This window comes from Olea europaea, chromosome 16 (assembly GCF_002742605.1).
Source record: "Olea europaea var. sylvestris chromosome 16, O_europaea_v1, whole genome shotgun sequence".
Lineage (NCBI taxonomy): Eukaryota > Viridiplantae > Streptophyta > Magnoliopsida > Lamiales > Oleaceae > Olea > Olea europaea.
The window spans coordinates 2470024-2487603 of record NC_036252.1 but is presented as its reverse complement, the minus strand read 5'-3'; the positions used below and the strand labels follow the sequence as shown (position 1 = coordinate 2487603).

Genomic DNA, 17580 nt, shown 5'->3' with positions numbered 1-17580 from the left:
GGTTTTATGAACAAATCAGCACTACAAATCAAGCCTGTGTTACTTTTGCTTTTAATTATATGCTAAGAAATAATTTTACTTTACATTGTTAAATCATTTTCTTCAAAATCAACATTCTGGAGTCTCCATTGTTCAGCACTTTATGTCCCTGCTATTTGAATAGTTAATACAGTCCTCAGTGTGTTCTATATATATAGATTTAGAGTAAAAAATGTAAAGCGATAAATCCTACATTGAATAAAGATAACAATTTAGATCAAATATATAAGAATTTGGAATACCCCTTCATTAAGCTTCAACTAGATTTGATTTGCTCAAACGAGCCACCATTTTACGAGTGCATGTTCACACCAATTAAAGTTAAAAATATAAACTAACTTATATGAAATTGGGGTACTTCTCTTAATAAGTTTTGACAATTTAAGATAGAAATCCAAATTTTAATAAAATACACAGGTAGTCGCCGAACTTACACTGAAATTTTATGTTAGTCATTTATGATTTAACTTTGTTTTGTTTCAATATAACAAACTTTACTTTATGTTTATGGTACACTATTCGATTTTGGGCCTAATGCCTCACTATTCATTTAGTTCTGAGTTAGTGATTGGACTAATATTCTTTATTTGGGCTGATTACTTATGGTTTCTGCGACTTTGGCTGTTGGAATGCTTTGATCTGGACCCTTCATCTAATGCAATTGTGATTTTTTGACAAAGTATAAAATGCCTCTCTCTCTCTCCCCCTCCCCTGTTCGTCACTTTATTTGTTTTCACTGAGTGTGGTTCCCTCTCAATAATCTGTGAAGGTTTTCTCTGTAAATTGTGGGGGTTTTGATTATGATTATTTCAAGAAAATAATTTGTGAGAGAAATTGTTTAGATTACTAGAGCTTTGTGTTGAAAAGAGAGGCAAGAGAAAACTTGAAGAAATCTTTGATTTCTTTAGAGAGGCAAGAGAAAACTTGAAGAAATCTTTGATTTCTTTAGACATTTGTACTATTTCTTGGTAATTTTTTTTATAGTGGAATTGAGCATAATTTACCTGTAGATACTCAACGAATGATTAGGCCGAAGGTTGATATCCTGGCCCTTAGTGGTGAAAAATTCCTTTGTGTTATATTGTCTACAAAATTTTTGTTATAATCTTGAATAAAAATGATTCTGAGACCAACACACACTACTAAACTCTATCGCTTTCAAATAAAATGTGTGGCCATTGTTGTGGAGGACCTCCACATCATCGTCACCTCAGATTTCCATCTGCTACGTGGCCCACGTCAAAACATTCTAATTAAAAGACTAACAAATTTAGCCTCGGTATGTCCACCATTACTAAGCGAAAATGAGTCTTTGAATAGTGAGTTTTTGATGAATTTGTAATTGAAAATAAGTTTGAGAAAAATAACGGTAGATAGACATGGTTTCACGGGGTGTCTTTCTTCTTGGCACAGAAAGGGACACCGTGCGACAGTAGTCTGCTCCGCTAGACTACCTTTCGCCTTTTCTCGATCGCGTCGGGACGAAAGAAAATTCGATTACAATTTTGTAGAAAGCTTACAATAGAGAATTTGAATACATTGAAAGTAAATTGAACATTGATTGATGAAAACTAAACATTACAATTGATGAAAGCAGAAAATTACAATTGCTGGTGTAGGGGGCGGACACCAGTGAGCTTGAAAGATTTTTGAATGACTAATACCCCCTATAATAGCATTGTGAACAAAAACCTAAGTGACAGGAGTAGACTTTTAAAAGACGAGGAATCATACTAAACGTTTACCAATATCAGAGCTATTTTACAACTGAAATAACTATTACAATGAAAAGAAAATTACAACTCAAACTTGAAGTAATATTTACAATGTGCGGTCGAAGTAGGGCAAACTGCGGCTGCGATAGTGTCAAGGGGCTAAGTAAAGCTGCAATCCTTTACATTCTCCCCCCTTTGTTTTGGCGACGTCCTCGGTGCCATCAATGCATGATATGCTTCAATTAATGATTTGAAGGCTCCGAGATCTTTTTCTCTTTCCCAAGTATTCTTCTCACTGCTGCATCCCATCCATTTGACCAAGTACTCCTGATGATCTTTTCTAGAAGCTCGAGTGATTCGATGGTCAAGAATAGCTTCATCAACCTTCTTTCCAGCTTTCTTTAGTTCAAACACAGGTCGCTTTGGACCATTTCTAGATGCGTCCTCCTTATCCGTAAAGTATGGCTTCAACACATTAAAATGAAGGACCTTGTGGATTTTACACCATGAAGTAAGTTCAACTCTGTATGCAACTCTTCCAATCCTCTTCACGATGGGTAATGATCTAATGTATTTTGGCGACAATCTTGAGTCTTTCCTTCTTGTTGGTTTGTAAACATTTCTGTCGGGAAGCTTAACCATTACCAGATATCTAACATTGAATTCAATGAAACGGCGCTTTAGATCTGCAGCCCTTTTATACCGTTTTTGAGCTTTCTCAAGATAACTCTGAGTAATTTCAATATTTCGTTTCCACTCTTAAGAAAAGTTCTTTGCTTGAGGGGACTTGGTACTTCATTCGATATCTACTGTATGAGGGAGTAGCGGTTGCTGGCCAATAACAATTTCAAAAGGACTCTTATTGGTAGAAGAGCTCTTTTGGGCATTGAAGCAAATTTGGGCCGCATCCAAAAGTTTTACCCAATTTTTCTGCGAAGTAGAGATAAAGTGCCGAAAATATTCTTTTAACATAGAATTGAAGCGCTCCGTCTGTCCGTCAGATTGTGGGTGAAAATTAGAACTCATGCTCAAAGTTGAACCAAGAAGTTTGAACAACTCGGTCCAAAATATGCCAGTGAAACGAACAACTCGGTCCAAAATATGCCCAGTATTTGACAATATGTTTGAAGAAGAGTTGAGCTGTCTCTTCCGCAAATACATAGGCGCTGCAATGAAAGTTGCATATTTTGATAGACGATCCACCACGACAATGATAGTGCTAAAATCCTCAACTTTTGGCAACCCAATAATGTAGTCCATCGATACACTTTCGAATGGCCGGGTTGGGACGGAAAGGGACTTCAGCAAGCCTTCCTTTTTCTGATGATCTGCCTTATCTTGCTGACAAATAAACCAGGTTTTTACATATGTTGCAATGTCGTCCCGCATTTGAGGTCAGTAGTATACACGTTGCAGTAGTGCACAAGTGTGTTCCTCTCTGGGATGCCCTGCCGAAATTGTGTCATAACATTCTGTAATTAGTGATTTCCTCAGATCTCTACCCTTAGGAACATATAGACAGTCTCCCTTTGTCTTCACTAGCTCTCCATCGAGCCAGAACCGTCGAGTTTTACCCTGCTTGATGAGGTCGACCAAATATTGGGTAGCCGGGTCCTTCTCCATAAGTGCCCGAATTTGGTCTCTAGTGTTCGTGAAGACTGCACTCCCTGAAAGAGCAGCTACAGAACATATGACAGCCAAATCGGCCCGTCGACTAAGAGCATCAGTAACATGATTACTAGAGCCGGGACGATACTCTAACATAAAATTGAACTTTGAAAGGAATTCCTGCCAACGAGCTTGTTTGCTCGATAGTTTTGGTTGAGACATGAAGTGACTAACTGCAGTGTTATCTGTCTTCACAATAAATGGAGACCCAAGCAGATAGTGACGCCATCATCTGAGACAATGGACTACTGCCAACAATTCCTTTTCATGTGCCAAGTAATGACGTTTTGTCTGGTTTAACTTTCAGCTCTCATATGTTACCGGATGTCCTTCTTGCATGAGGATTCCACCAAGGGCAAAATCTGAAACATCTGTATGAATTTCAAATGATTTAGTCATATCCGGTAAGGCTAAAATCGGGTTCGTCTACATGGATTTCTTCAACCTTTCAAAACCAGCTTGACATTGGGATGACTAATCTCAATCCTTATCCTTCTTTGTTAATTCAGTAAGTGACAGTGCAATTTCTGAGTAGTCTTTCACAAACCTTCGATAGTAATTGCATAATCCAAGAAATGAATGTACATCATGTACGATTTTTGGTGGTTGCCAATCTTTGATGGCTGTAACCTTCTTCGAATCCACGCGGATTTTACCTTGTTCAATGATGTGACCCAAAAAACTGATAGATGTCTGAGCAAATGAGCATTTAGACGGCTTAGCATAAAGTTCATTCTCCCGTAGTCGATTAAAAACTTGCCTCACATGCTGGACATGTTCCTCCAATGTCTTGCTGTAGATTACTATGTCATCCAAGTACACCACGACAAAATCATCTAAGAACCCGTGAAGTACCTGATTTATCATAGTACAAAATGTTGTTGGAGCATTTGTCAAACCAAAAGGCATCACTTTAAATTCAAAGGTTCCATATCTGGTTACTACCGTAGTCTTTACTTTGTCTCCCTCCTTGATCCAAACTTGTCAATATCCGGACCTAAGATCAATTTTTGTGTAATACTTCGCCCGGCTCAGTCGATTGAAGCAATCCGCAACTAGTGGGATAGGATAGCTATTCTTTACAGTAATCTTGTTCAAGGCTCGATAGTCGCAGCACATTCTAAGAGAACCATCAGCTTTTTTCTGAAACAATACAGGAGCTCCCTATGGCAACTTCGCAGGCACAGTGATTCCACTCTCCAACATTTCCCCCAATTGCTTCCTAAGCTCTTTAAGCTCAGGCTAAGACATACGGTATGGTGCCCTGGCGGGAGGTTTAGCGCTTGGAATAAGTTCAATCTCATGATCAATCGTCCTTCTTGGTGATAATTTCTTTGGTAATTCTTCCGACATGATATCCTCAAATTCCTAAATAAGCCTTTTAATGGATTTTGGAATAGGACCATTCACCTCTTCAATCTCCTCTAATCGAAGAGTACACAAAAAGAGGGTTCATTTCTCTTGAAACCCTTACTAAATTGCATGACTGAGATACTCTTTTCGCCCATCCTCCCAACCTGTGTAGGGATGACACACGGCTTATTACCCATCATCATTAATGAATCGGAATATGGTAACACTGCTGTCTTAGTATCCCGAAGAAATTTCAATCCTAGAATAAGCTTGAAATCATCCATCTGAATTGCAGATAAATTTGTCCTTCCCTCGAAAAGAACTACTTTAATTAACACCGATTTCGCCACTCCAGCTATTGGTTGAGTAGCGGAGTTGATTGCTTTGACTTTTCTACTACCCTTTTCTAGAATAAGTCCGAGTCGCTCTACTTTGGTACATGCAAGGTAGTTGTGGGTAGTACCAGTATCCACCATAGCCCTGATTGACTTCCCATTGATTGTTACATCAATGTACATTAAGCCTTTGGCCTTACAAATTCGAGCATTCGCTTCTTCCATCTTTGCCTCTTTCAATGGGCCATTATCCTTTTCAGCAACCCGATATGACAGTGTGTTGCACCGATGTGAAAATGTCCCAACTACATCCTCATCCTCTTCAGAGTTGGTCTCACTATGACAATTAGCCTGCGGAGCCTCTTGCTTTGAACTTGACCCGCCACTTGCTAATTCACAATATGCATTCACCATCCACTTCTGAGGACACTCCGACACTCGATCAGGTCCTTTACATAAAAAGCACTTCAATTTGGGAGTGGCATCAGTTCGGCCCTTCGTTACTTTTCCTTTGTTCCAGTTGTTACTGTTGCTGCCGTTAAAATTTCCTTGACGGCTATTATGATAGTTTCCCTGAAAGCCACAGGTGCTTTGATAGGCTCTTCTCTATTTTGATAGTAACGCTCTCGCCCATTTGGGTTCGAGCTGGGTCTGTAAGATCTGTTACCACCTCCAATTGCTTGATTACTCCCCGAAGGACAATTTTTTCTAGATTCTTTTTGGTAGTCGCTCAAGCATTCAGCGGCTCCCATGACCGTGCTAAAATCAGTAATCTTCTGTCTTTGAAGTTCTGTGCGTGTCCACGGTTTCAACCCTTCCATAAAGGTGAAGAGCTTATCATTTTTCGACATATCTCAAATATTCAGCATATGCCCTGAGAAGGATTTCACGTACTCCCTGATAGAGTTCGTGTGTTTCAGGTCTCAAAGTGCCCATCGAGCCTAATACTCGACATTTTTCGGGAAAAACTGCGATCTGATCGCTTCCTTGAGGAGATCCCAAGAATCTACTCGAACCCTATGGGCCTGAATGTCAGCATATTTTATTCGCCACCATAATTTTGCATCTCCACCCAGATACATGGTAGCTGTGGTTACCTTTCTAGCTTCATTTTCAATCGAAGCTGCGAGAAAGTACTGTTCCATATCAAACAAGAAGTTTTTGACTTCTTTTGCATCACATGCCCCTCCGTAGGTACACGGTTCAGGAATTCTGAGTTTAGGAGTGTACTCAGGTACGGGAGCTTGCCCATTACCCATCGCACGTTGGAGTACCCGCAATTGAGCTCTCAACGCTTCCATTTCATCCTGCAGATCAGGAATGATTGCAACAATTTCAGTCCTTGCTGCGCAAGTCCTTTGCTTTCATCCAGTTGGATGTGTAATCCATGAATCTCAGATTCGACCATCTCGACTTTTTCCTCGAGATCTTCCAAAACATAGCACAACCTAGTAGTTGTCTCATCAAGCGCATCCATGCGCTGTTTAGTAGTACCCTTCTTTTGAGGCTCTACCACTTCAGTGGTGTGAGATGTAATTGGATCCATAACTTTCTTATCGTGGGTCGTGAGCCGCATCTTTGATACCAACTTTCACGGGGTGCCTTTCTTCTTGGCATAGAAAGGGACACCGTGCGACAGTAGTCTGCTCCGTTGGACTACCTTTCGCCTTTTCTCGATCACGTTGGGACGAAAAAAATTTTGATTTCAATTTTGTAGAAAGCTTACAATAGAGAATTTGAACATATTGAAAGTAAATTGAATATTGATTGATGAAAACTGAACATTACAATTGACGAAAGCAAAAAATTACAATTGCTCGTGCAGGGGGCAGACACCGGTGAGTTTGAAAGATTTTTGAATAACTAATACCCCCTATAATAGCATTCTGAACAAAAACTTAAGTGACATGAGTAGACGTTTAAAAGACGAGGAATCATACTAAACGTTTACCAATATTAGAGCTATTTTACAATTGAAATAATTATTACATTGAAAAGAAAATTACAACTCAAACTTGAAGTAATATTTACAATGTGCGGTCGAAATTGGGCAAACTGCGGCTGCGATAGTGTCAAGGGGCTAAGCAAAGCTGCGGTCCTTGACACATGGGTATAATTGAGTGAATTAGATGTCTTCCACGTCTAAAGACACTATTTTAAAAACTAACGGATTTTTTTTTTTAATGACTAGATTGTTTTCAACGTCGACACTACCTTAGATTTTTGTCTACCACATCAAACTTTATGTTAGGAAACAATGAGATTTGAATTGAGTGACCAAACGGAAACAAAAATTAACTTTAGTGACCACTTTAAAATAAAATAACTTTTCATAGTAATATGAGACTTCACTGTAAGTTGACTGACTAACAGTTTTTTAACACTATAACACCCCCCTCACATTGAGGTGGACTCATTTCGAATAAAATGGAAATGGATATCTGGACGGACGCCTCTGTGTACATGGAGCATTACTCATAATTATGTATCATCAAAGAGTCACAAGATTGGCTCTGTAAGTCCCATTGCAGTACTGTGAAGGAAGAGCTGTCTGGGGATTTCATATTTACGGAGATTAGATACAGCATCAGCTAGCAATGGTTCTATTAGAAAAGCTTGGCCTTCATTTTTTTTGTCACTTGCCTTTCTCATCTCTTCTAGTAAAGCTTTACTTGTTTCGATACCTGCTCATTTGAATATAAAGAAAAATATTCAAATATTACAAAATTTTCCAGAAATTTGAATCGTTCAGGATACTTTTATTATTATTATTATTGCTTACCTGAAAGGAGACCTCCATGCACGTAACCACTGAATTTTTCGCTTGTGTGTTCGCCTGTGAAGAATATCCGATCGACTGGTGCCTGAACAAAATTAATTAATCAGAGAAAAAGGTAAAATATGTGGGCAAATAAAGATCTTCCTACATTATTTTCGATGTCTTTGACCAGTGCTTGCAGTTATGAGATTCATAAGTCATTATGAAAGAAACTGTTGTAAATCTGGAGTACATTTAATAAAGACTTATCTCTTGACCTCATCTCTAAAATTTATTTTTCTCCAAACTCATTTTCAAAATCACATTCTCCTAATAAAATAATTTTTCACAAGAATCCATAAATTTTTTTAACTTTTTAATCACATGTTCAAAAAACCACTTTCACAAAATCTATTCAAAAACAAACTCTACCTAGACGACGGATTATTGAAAGGTGCCATGCACTATGCACCAATTATTTCTGAAATTATACATTAATGGCATGGATGGTATTGAAGATAAAATTTAAATTATATACATTGGGTTTTATCTAATAACTTAATTTTTTCGATGAAGTAGTCTAATATAATATCAAGACAAATAAATTTCTTGTGTTCAAGTCTAGATGCCATGCCACTCATTTAAATTAACTGCGCGCATTTTAGGTTTTTATGAGGAAAAATTATGACTTGCCTATATGTGAGTGGACGTGTTGAAAATAATATTTAAATGATATGTATTTGACTTTATCTAACAGTTTAAACTTTTAATCAAATGGTTCAACACCTGGTATATGCTAGAGTGCACATCACTAGATATGATACGTTCTTGCTTAGTATTGCTTTTAATTGCATATAAGAAGTGGGTTCTACAAAAATGTGGATAATAAGTGTGTAGTAATGTTTAAAACCTACCTAATGTGGATTCAAAATATGTTTAACGAGCTTAAATTAAAAGTAAAACGGTGCAAAACACAAGAATATGCATGAATAAGTGGGGTTGTGCGGATGAAAAATAATTAATAGAATGAAGATTTTAGTAGTTAGAATATGTTTTACTTGTTTCATGGAAGTGTGCTAGAACATGTGAGAAGATGAAGGGTTAGGCTTAAAGCAACATGGTTTCTACTATACTTGCCAAAGTATCTAATTGCTTATGGTTTCGTTGATCTAACAATTACATAAGGTCATATTCATAGTACAATATATTAAACATATAGCTCTTGTTTGATCCCTATTATTCTTAAAAAATATTTTTCTCTCCTTCTTTTCAACCACACATTCTTCTATTTTTCTTTACTTTTTAACCACAATTCTTAATCAATTTATTATTCCCAAATGCATTCTTAACAAATAATGGAGCTCAAACAGGTGCATAATAAACAGGAATGGATAGAAAACACAATATTACTTTCTCAATCATAAGAAAGGAAGAAAATCAAACACCTTGATATTATGCAAGAGTTGTCGATTGACGTAGATGGGATAATTGGTGTAGCTACCACGTTGGAAACGATTGTTCCACCAGCGAGGCACAAGTATGTCAATGGCATCGGGAATTTCAGGCCCGAACATATTTCTTAAAACTTCCATGGCTTCTTTGATGGTTTCTTCATCTGTTTGAGCTTCTATACGCTTCGATTCCTCATTTGTTAGGGTTACAACAAGCATATTGCAGCCCGGATACGCATTTTCCATTTGCTGATGAAATAGCAACAGACGAACTGTGTCAAATTCAGATTGATATATAATCCATTCAAAAATCACATTATACGTTAATTAACTAATTATAAAACTGTGTGATAATAAAGAAATTATGATTGAACGTCGAAATTTGAATAAATAAATTTGTTCACTTGCTTATAGGTGAAGTTATAGTTAAAATCAGTACGAGGTATGGCAAGCTGCAACTCTTTCTCCCTATCAAGTGAAATTTTGATTAATTGTCAATAATTGTTTGAGGAAAACACGTAAATTTAATTTTAAAAAATAAATAAATCACAGTCTACGATATATATATATATATATATATATATATATATATATATATATTACCTCATGTCCATGGGGTTCAGATTCAAGATATTAACTAGAAAACGACCATAATGTTATTTTAATTCATATAATTAGAATTGATAATGAAATTAATTAATATATTTTAAGGGAATGATTAATCGAATGCATCACAAGAGGTTTTCAAGCACGTGATTTTTGTTTTATAGGGAAGTTAGAATCGAAAAATCTTGACTTCTTCCAGCCCCCGAAACTGGACTAATTTGAAATTATTGTGGAATTAGATTGATTTGAAAAGATTTATGTCACGTCATTTCATTTCGTGACTCAATTGTCTGAAGAAGAAAAATAACTAAACAAGATGAGAAGTGTTGCAGTGTTAGGATTGGGATTTTTTTTTTTTTTTTACGAGACGGAACCCACTCATGCAAGAGGGCATGTCACGATCTTGCAAAATGAGGCCTATATAGTCAGCTTTATTGAAACAAGAAATAGGAGAAAATCTTGTGTCAAATCAATTAAAATAGGACAAATTGGAGAGATTCATTTCAATCCAAATATGGGTTAATTTCATAAACGGTCACTGAACTTACGTGAAAATTACAAAACGGTTATTGAAGTTTAAAATTTTCAATAACGATCATTTAAGTTTCGGGGTACTTTCAAAAGCGGTCGTTGAATTTTAAAAACACTTTTTCAGTTTTTTAGACTGCTTTTGCGGCAACTTTTCAACCACCGATATCGTCAAATTTTGATACGATTGGAAAGCCTACGGTGTTCTCTTCAATTATGATCCAAAATCTCCCTGTAACTCGAAGGGATTCAACTGAAAAATCGCTACAAAAGTACCACCGAATTTTTATACCGTTGGAAAGCTCACAATGTCCTCTTCAATTACCATCAAAATCTTCCACAAAATCCAAAGGATTCGGCCGGAATAAACTCACAAATCAGCTACCCAAAAAGGCGAAAATCTGTCCAGATTCGAGATGCTGACTTTGTGGGTTTATTTCGGTCAAATCCTTTCGAGTTATGGGGAGATCTTAGGTGGTATTTGAAGAGGAGATTGTGGACTTTTCAAAGGTATCAAAATTCGACGATTTTGGTGGTCGGAAATTGCCCAAAGGTCGCCACGAAAGTCACCCAAAAAATTGAAAAATCTGTCCAGATTTTCGTCTTTTTGGATAGCCAAATTTGTAGGTTTATTTCGACCGAATCCTTTGGAGTTATGAGGAGATTTTTGGTAGTAATTGAAGAGGATATTGTGCGCTTTTCAACGGTATTAACATAGTACGGTATTGGTGGTTGAAAGTTACCTGAAAGTTGTCTCAAAAGTAACCCAAAAAATCTGCTCAGATTTTCTCCTTTTTGAATAGTCGACTTTGTGGGTTTATTCCGGCTGAATCATTTGGAGTTTGGGAAAGACTTTGGGTGGTAATTGAAGAGGACATTATGGGCTTTCCAACGATATCAAAACCCAGATTTTCAAATTTTTTGAGCGATTTTTGCTACAATTTTTCAGTCGAATCCCTTGGAGTTACAGGGAGATTTTGGGTGATAATTGAAAAGGATATTGTGGGCTTTCCAACAGTATCAAAATTCGACGATATCGGTGGTTAGAAGTGGCCAAAAAAGTAGCCCAAAAAATTGAAAAAATATTTTTAACTTTAGTGATCGTTTCTGCAATTTTTTAAAGTTTAGTAACCACTTCTGAAAGCGTCCCAAAACTTAAGTGACCGTTACTGAAAATTTTAAATTTCAGTGACCGTTTTGTAATTTTCTCGTAAGTTCAATGACTGTTTGTGAAATTAACCCATCCAAATATAGATAAATAAATGTTGCGGACTTCTAAATCCACCCTTTAACAAGAATTTATAAACACACTCCGAATGGAATATTGCATTAGATAGAAATTGTTTTGCATTTGAATTTGTTGAGGAGCGTATAAAATGAATAATAATATTTATAATGTAAAACAATTTGTTATTTGATGAATAAGCTAATAGAAAATTATCATATTAATACATCAAATAACAAATTATCATATGTATACCACGTAAGACGACTATCGATAGTTTTCATTATGAATAACATTACTCATAAAAAAATTGGTCAATGATTCATTTTCTTTAACAGTTACAACTTACAAAGAAACTAAGTACATGAAATTTGCAAAATCACCCTATCTAAAAAGCTTAAAACGTTAACAAGGAATGTACTTATTTATTTATATCTTATGCTCACTACGATCCTTCACATGCGTAACAAACTTTTTATCAACGGCCATAAAACTTAAAACACTGGACTTTATGTGCATGTGTTGGTACATACTACTAGAATAAATCACTAGTTTAACGAATGAAATTTCAATCGATTTTTCGTCCTTTGTACTACTCTATATAATTCTTCCTATCACACATATAATACGCATTTTAATATTACGTTGGACTAAATTTTTAACAATCATGGTCAAGTTCCCAACTCAAGAATAAAATTTCATCATAAAAAATTCATCGCAACAAAACTCAATTTACCAATTTAACCCCTTACCAACTCCAACCCGTCTTCACGCAATTTAATATTCAACATAAAGTGAGTAGAAAATCAATAATATAGAAAAAGCAATAAATTACACCAACCTGCCAAAAGGTATAGTAACCTCTCCTATGGTGGGCATAGATGAAGAACTCTTTGTCAGGCCCACAAGGCCAGAATTGATATGGAAATTTTAGGAAGATCTTTGTATACACCATAACTTCACAATTTTGAATGGCCTCAGTTTTCCATCTCTGTTACATGTTCTTGCATAGCATTAGTAAGTGCAAAAGATGATAAAAATAGAAGACGACAACTCTGATTTTCTCTTATTTTTTTCTTCTTTTCCAGTACTAAGGGATCACAACAGCCAAACATGTTCCAATTAGTTATAGATGTTATAATATTTCAGATTGATTGAGTCAGACAAGAATAAAATTTCTTGAGCATATCATCCTTTGGATACAAATCATGTGCTAACGTTGCCATCTGCCAACAAAGAACCAGTACGTTTATATGCATATTTTCAAGAAATAGTAAGCCCCTATTTTATTTTGGTTAAAAATCAAATTTTTAATATATTTTTATAAAATTTTTAAAAATTTGATGAAATAGTAGGTGAAAATTTGATAAAAGTTTTCGAGAAAATGAGTTTAAAGAAAAATAATTTTTAAAAAATGGGGACCAAGCAGTTACTAAAACTTTATGCAATGATAAAAATGTTCTAGTTATACTGAATATAATTAAATAGAAGAACCATTATATTCTTACATATTTCTTTTTATCTAGTTTTGTTCAGTTTTTTTATTCAATATATATATATATGTGTGTGTGTGTGTGTGTGTGAATATATATATATATATCAAAGGTATCTGAAACTCTGATTACACATGAATGCACTATTGCAAGTAATTTATGATTAAACTTCATGAAGCCTGGAAGCTATACTTGAGAAGCCATTAAATAACATAGTCCTACCCGAGGCACATAGAATCTAGCTGTCACCAACTCTCAATACTATGGATTCCCAGGTTGCTACCCACCGTATTTGGATAGATATGTTAGGAGAAATTGTTTGTTAATTGTTCATAAACGATTTAAATTATAAATAAATGAAAATGAGTAATACATAAGTAAATAATATTTGTGGATTACTCGTAAAAAGTGACTAGAGTGTTTTTAGAGGATTATAAACATGAGTCGAACATAGTCTTATAACTAATATTCTTATCGCACGCTAGGCTAAATATGTCTAAAGAAAAAAGTTAGTCAATTGTTTAATTTAATGGCCCAAGAATTCTGTTTCGATTAATATATTTAGTTACTAGTTAGTGTCATGAATAATTAATATGGTATAGCTCAATAACCATCAACGTTACATCTCCTTGTGCTGATCTCCCTTGATATTGTGGGCCAAAATCCATTCATCAACACTGTGCAGGCGAACAAATTAGGTGTACTCATATGTTACTTTGTCATGCTTAAATCTCAGTATACAGTGAATATCATCGATAATTATGATAATTTAAGGAATCAAGAAATAAAATACTAGTTTATTATGGTATTCAATTCATTTTTTTCCTAACAAATATGCTAAAAACTCATTGAGAAATAAATTGTGAAAGAAGAACTTACAGGCAAGGATGGCACAAAGGAGATGAGGTGAGATTGGAGGACACCAATACTAACAGACAGAATCACGTAATTGGCTTCGTAAATGGAGCCATCCTCTGTTTTTACTGAAACGCCGTTTCTCGAGTGCTGTAATTCCCGAACAACCTGCTCCATTTTCATATACTCATAAAGGATCATTCATATACCCATTTTCATATGGTATTATAATATGTTATATGACATTTATCAAATAGCTTGTTTGATTTTTATTTTTTCAAAATTACTTTTTCTCAAATTCATTTTCAACCACATATTATTCTAATAAAATAATTTTGCGCAACACATAATTTTATTCACACGTTATCCAAAAAGTCGATTTACAGAAAATCAAAATAAAACAAGCGATAAGAAAATTAAAGTTCAAATCTCTTTGTTACTTTATTTAGATATTTCTAATATTGTGTATCAAACATACAATATGTTGTTGCGAAATTCTTACTTGTTCGTTATGAATGAAATTCAAGATATTGAATCCTAATATGTTAGTGTAGGACATAATTATATGAGGATCCTTAATTGTTTATCCACAAAAAGAAGTTTTGTTAGTTAAATTAAAATATATATTTGGAAATTATAGAAAAATTATAGTAAGCTTGACTTCTAAGTAGTGCCAAAATCCTTATGCATGTGATAAATTATAGATCTTAAGATTATAAAATTCATCAAATTGAATTATATTTCTTGTATAATATTTTTTTTTTTTACCAAAAATATCATGACATATTTGATATACCCATCCTTTTTTCCTTAATTTTGTCGACCTTATGAAACAATTTGTTAACGAATATGTTTAGTGCAATTGTTCAAGCAATTTTTATGATTTATTAGCTTAATTGTAGCTGCCAAAACTTTTACAAACATATGAGCAAGCAAAAGAATGACAAATTGACACAATGATCCACTTCATTATCTATTGTTTTGCATTGATATGACTGCCTACCTAGATGTTGTGTACCCTCATTATAAACATTACAAAAAGCCAAAAGTGTGGTTCATTGGTGGAGAGGAGATTCGGGCGGCTAAATGAGAGCCTGTTTGGGAGTGATTTTAAGAATTGATTTTTTGACCGTTAGGAGAAAAGTGGGATCCACCTGTGAGAGAAGAAGTCAAATATAACGGTTGAAATAGTGAAATAACGGTCAAAAAATTAATTTTTTGATTTAAAAAATCACTCCCAAACAGACCCTGAATATATTTTTCGTCATTCTACTTAGTTCATTGTCAAATTAAAAAATAAAATAATAAAATACCTAAAAAAAAAATTTGTCATCACTCTTTAGTTCATTATCGGATATGTAGAAGATAAAGTAAAAAGACCCTTAACAATTACGACAGATGATAAAAATAAAAAACTTGTATAATTCGTCAAATACAAAAGAAAAAAGAAGGGACACATAAAAGTGGGCCTAACTAAAGAAAGATTGCATTGCATATAAAACACATTTTCAGTTTGTGCTACACTTTAAACTGACTTCTGGCTTAGCTTTCGTTTGGTAATTGGCTAAGAGAGTACAATAAAACAGACATTTTCAAAGAGAAATAATTTCAGACATACCTTATTGAGCTGTAGACGACTATCCAAGATTTTACCCTCGGAGGTGTAAAGAAAACTCTCGGCCATTTTATACAGCAAAAACTCGTATCCTCTTTCATCAGCAACCAAATATTCTCTCTCGCCAAAATCAACGTACGTCGATATTGGTTCCACCTCTGTATAATTTTTACAAGATTCCATTTTCAATGTCACGGGGCAGAGACATAGTTACTTTAACGAAGTCGAGATGGAATCGAAAATGAATACATGAAGAAAAATCAACTGACCTGCCATTTCAAAGTCATGTAGAATGAAGTCGATTGCCAGCTCTATAGGTGTCTTTTGAGTACTGACAGAACCCGACAAGATAATGTAAAATTGTTAATTAAGAAATTGAAAAGTCCCATTAGAATAAAAAAATAAGAACAAGAATGGAATAATCATAGATGAAAATACGGCGTCGTTTCAGAGAGAAAGGATGATTCAGCAGCATCAAGATTGGCTTCTTGGTTCCTCAGCTTCTGAATCGCTGAGTCCACTGCTTTTTTGTAGGTGTCCGCGGCTATTCCACTCGGATATATCTTCCCACTGTAATAAACACACAAACCAGAAAAGGAAAAAGGAAAAAGAGCGAGTAAGAAAAGGAAAGATTCAATGTGTCACAATCAACAAAGAGCATCACCAAATCAAATTACTACAAAGAGGAAAAACAAACCAGAGACGTAATCTATCAAAACAATGACAATTAATTGCTTAAAAATAAATCTGATATGCACGGAGCAAAGTCGCATGCATGGTTGCAAAGCTACTCTATTCAATACTGATAAAGAAATGAATCTAGATGTGTAGACCTGTGATCGTAGATGTTGTAACGAGCGTTGCTGTAGTCGGAGAGGAAGGTACGGAGATTGGATTGGTGAGCCAGTTCCCAGACGGGATTTGACTGTTTGCCGCCAACTCCGGCTATCCAACCAGCACCAAGCTCCACCGTTACGCCGCCAAACTCCTCCTTCCTTATTCTCCCTCCAATTCTGTCCGTCGCCTCCAGTATAACCACGTCATCCACTCCGTTCTCCGCCAGAACTTTAGCTGCAGATATACCTGGAAATGTGAAAATATTTAACTATGTTCTTGAGCACAAAAATCTCTTTGACATTGTGAATTCAGTAATGAATATAGTTACCAGAGATCCCTGCTCCTACTATGATAACGGAGAACCGATTAGGATTTCCCATGAAGATTTGAGAGATGAAGAAAAAGATTGAAGTGTTTTGTGTTGGCGAGAGCCTAAGAAATTGCAGGCGTCAGTTTATATAGTTATTACACCTTCCTATTTATTTTTATTTATTTATTTTTTTATTTGGCGAGCTTTGATTGTGGACGTTTTGTATAAAATAGTCATTAGTTGCACACTGTTGAACGTGCAACTAAGACCTTGTTGGATTCTCATTATTTCTAAAATATATTTTTCTTTCACTTTTTTTTAATCATATATTTTTTAATAAAATAATCGTATTTAAACTCAAAAATTTTTATTATTTTTTAGCCACACATTCTACATCAATCTATCATTCCAAAATATATTTTTTAGAAAAATGAGGCTCAAAAATGCTCTAAATGCTTTACATGTGCTATAAAAATAATACTTGAAAATGTAATAATATAAAAATATAATTAATACTAATTGTTTATGTAGAATGAACTTTTGTTTCAAATAAAACAAAAATCGGTTTGGAAAAATAATTTAAATAGTTGAGGAATTACATCAGAAGAGTCTCTTCATTTATCTTTTTGATATGAACATCCAACAAATACCATTATTTTTTCATATTCGCTTAATATACATTGACTATATCAAGTGAAATCATTTATTATAGATACGTATCATGTCATCCCATTTACTTTATCTGTATCTTAACATTCATTTTAGATTGCGAATCTTCTAAATAAACGTCTT

The 17580-nt window shown here is 34.9% G+C and overlaps 1 protein-coding gene across 1 annotated transcript; it reads right to left on the bottom strand.

Annotated features, from left to right (window-relative positions):
- Positions 1–7396: 7396 nt before the first annotated feature.
- LOC111411688 (polyamine oxidase 1-like) lies at positions 7397–16898 on the bottom strand. The gene is made up of 10 exons (XM_023042242.1): positions 16807–16898; positions 16475–16724; positions 16080–16211; positions 15911–15972; positions 15645–15799; positions 14051–14194; positions 12520–12669; positions 9314–9568; positions 7893–7974; positions 7397–7794 (listed from the first exon to the last, which is right to left on the bottom strand). Exons 1-10 carry the CDS (start codon positions 16856–16858, stop codon positions 7610–7612), a joined length of 1467 nt encoding a protein of 488 aa, XP_022898010.1. The 5' UTR covers positions 16859–16898; the 3' UTR covers positions 7397–7609.
- Between the last annotated feature and the right edge of the window lie 682 nt (positions 16899–17580).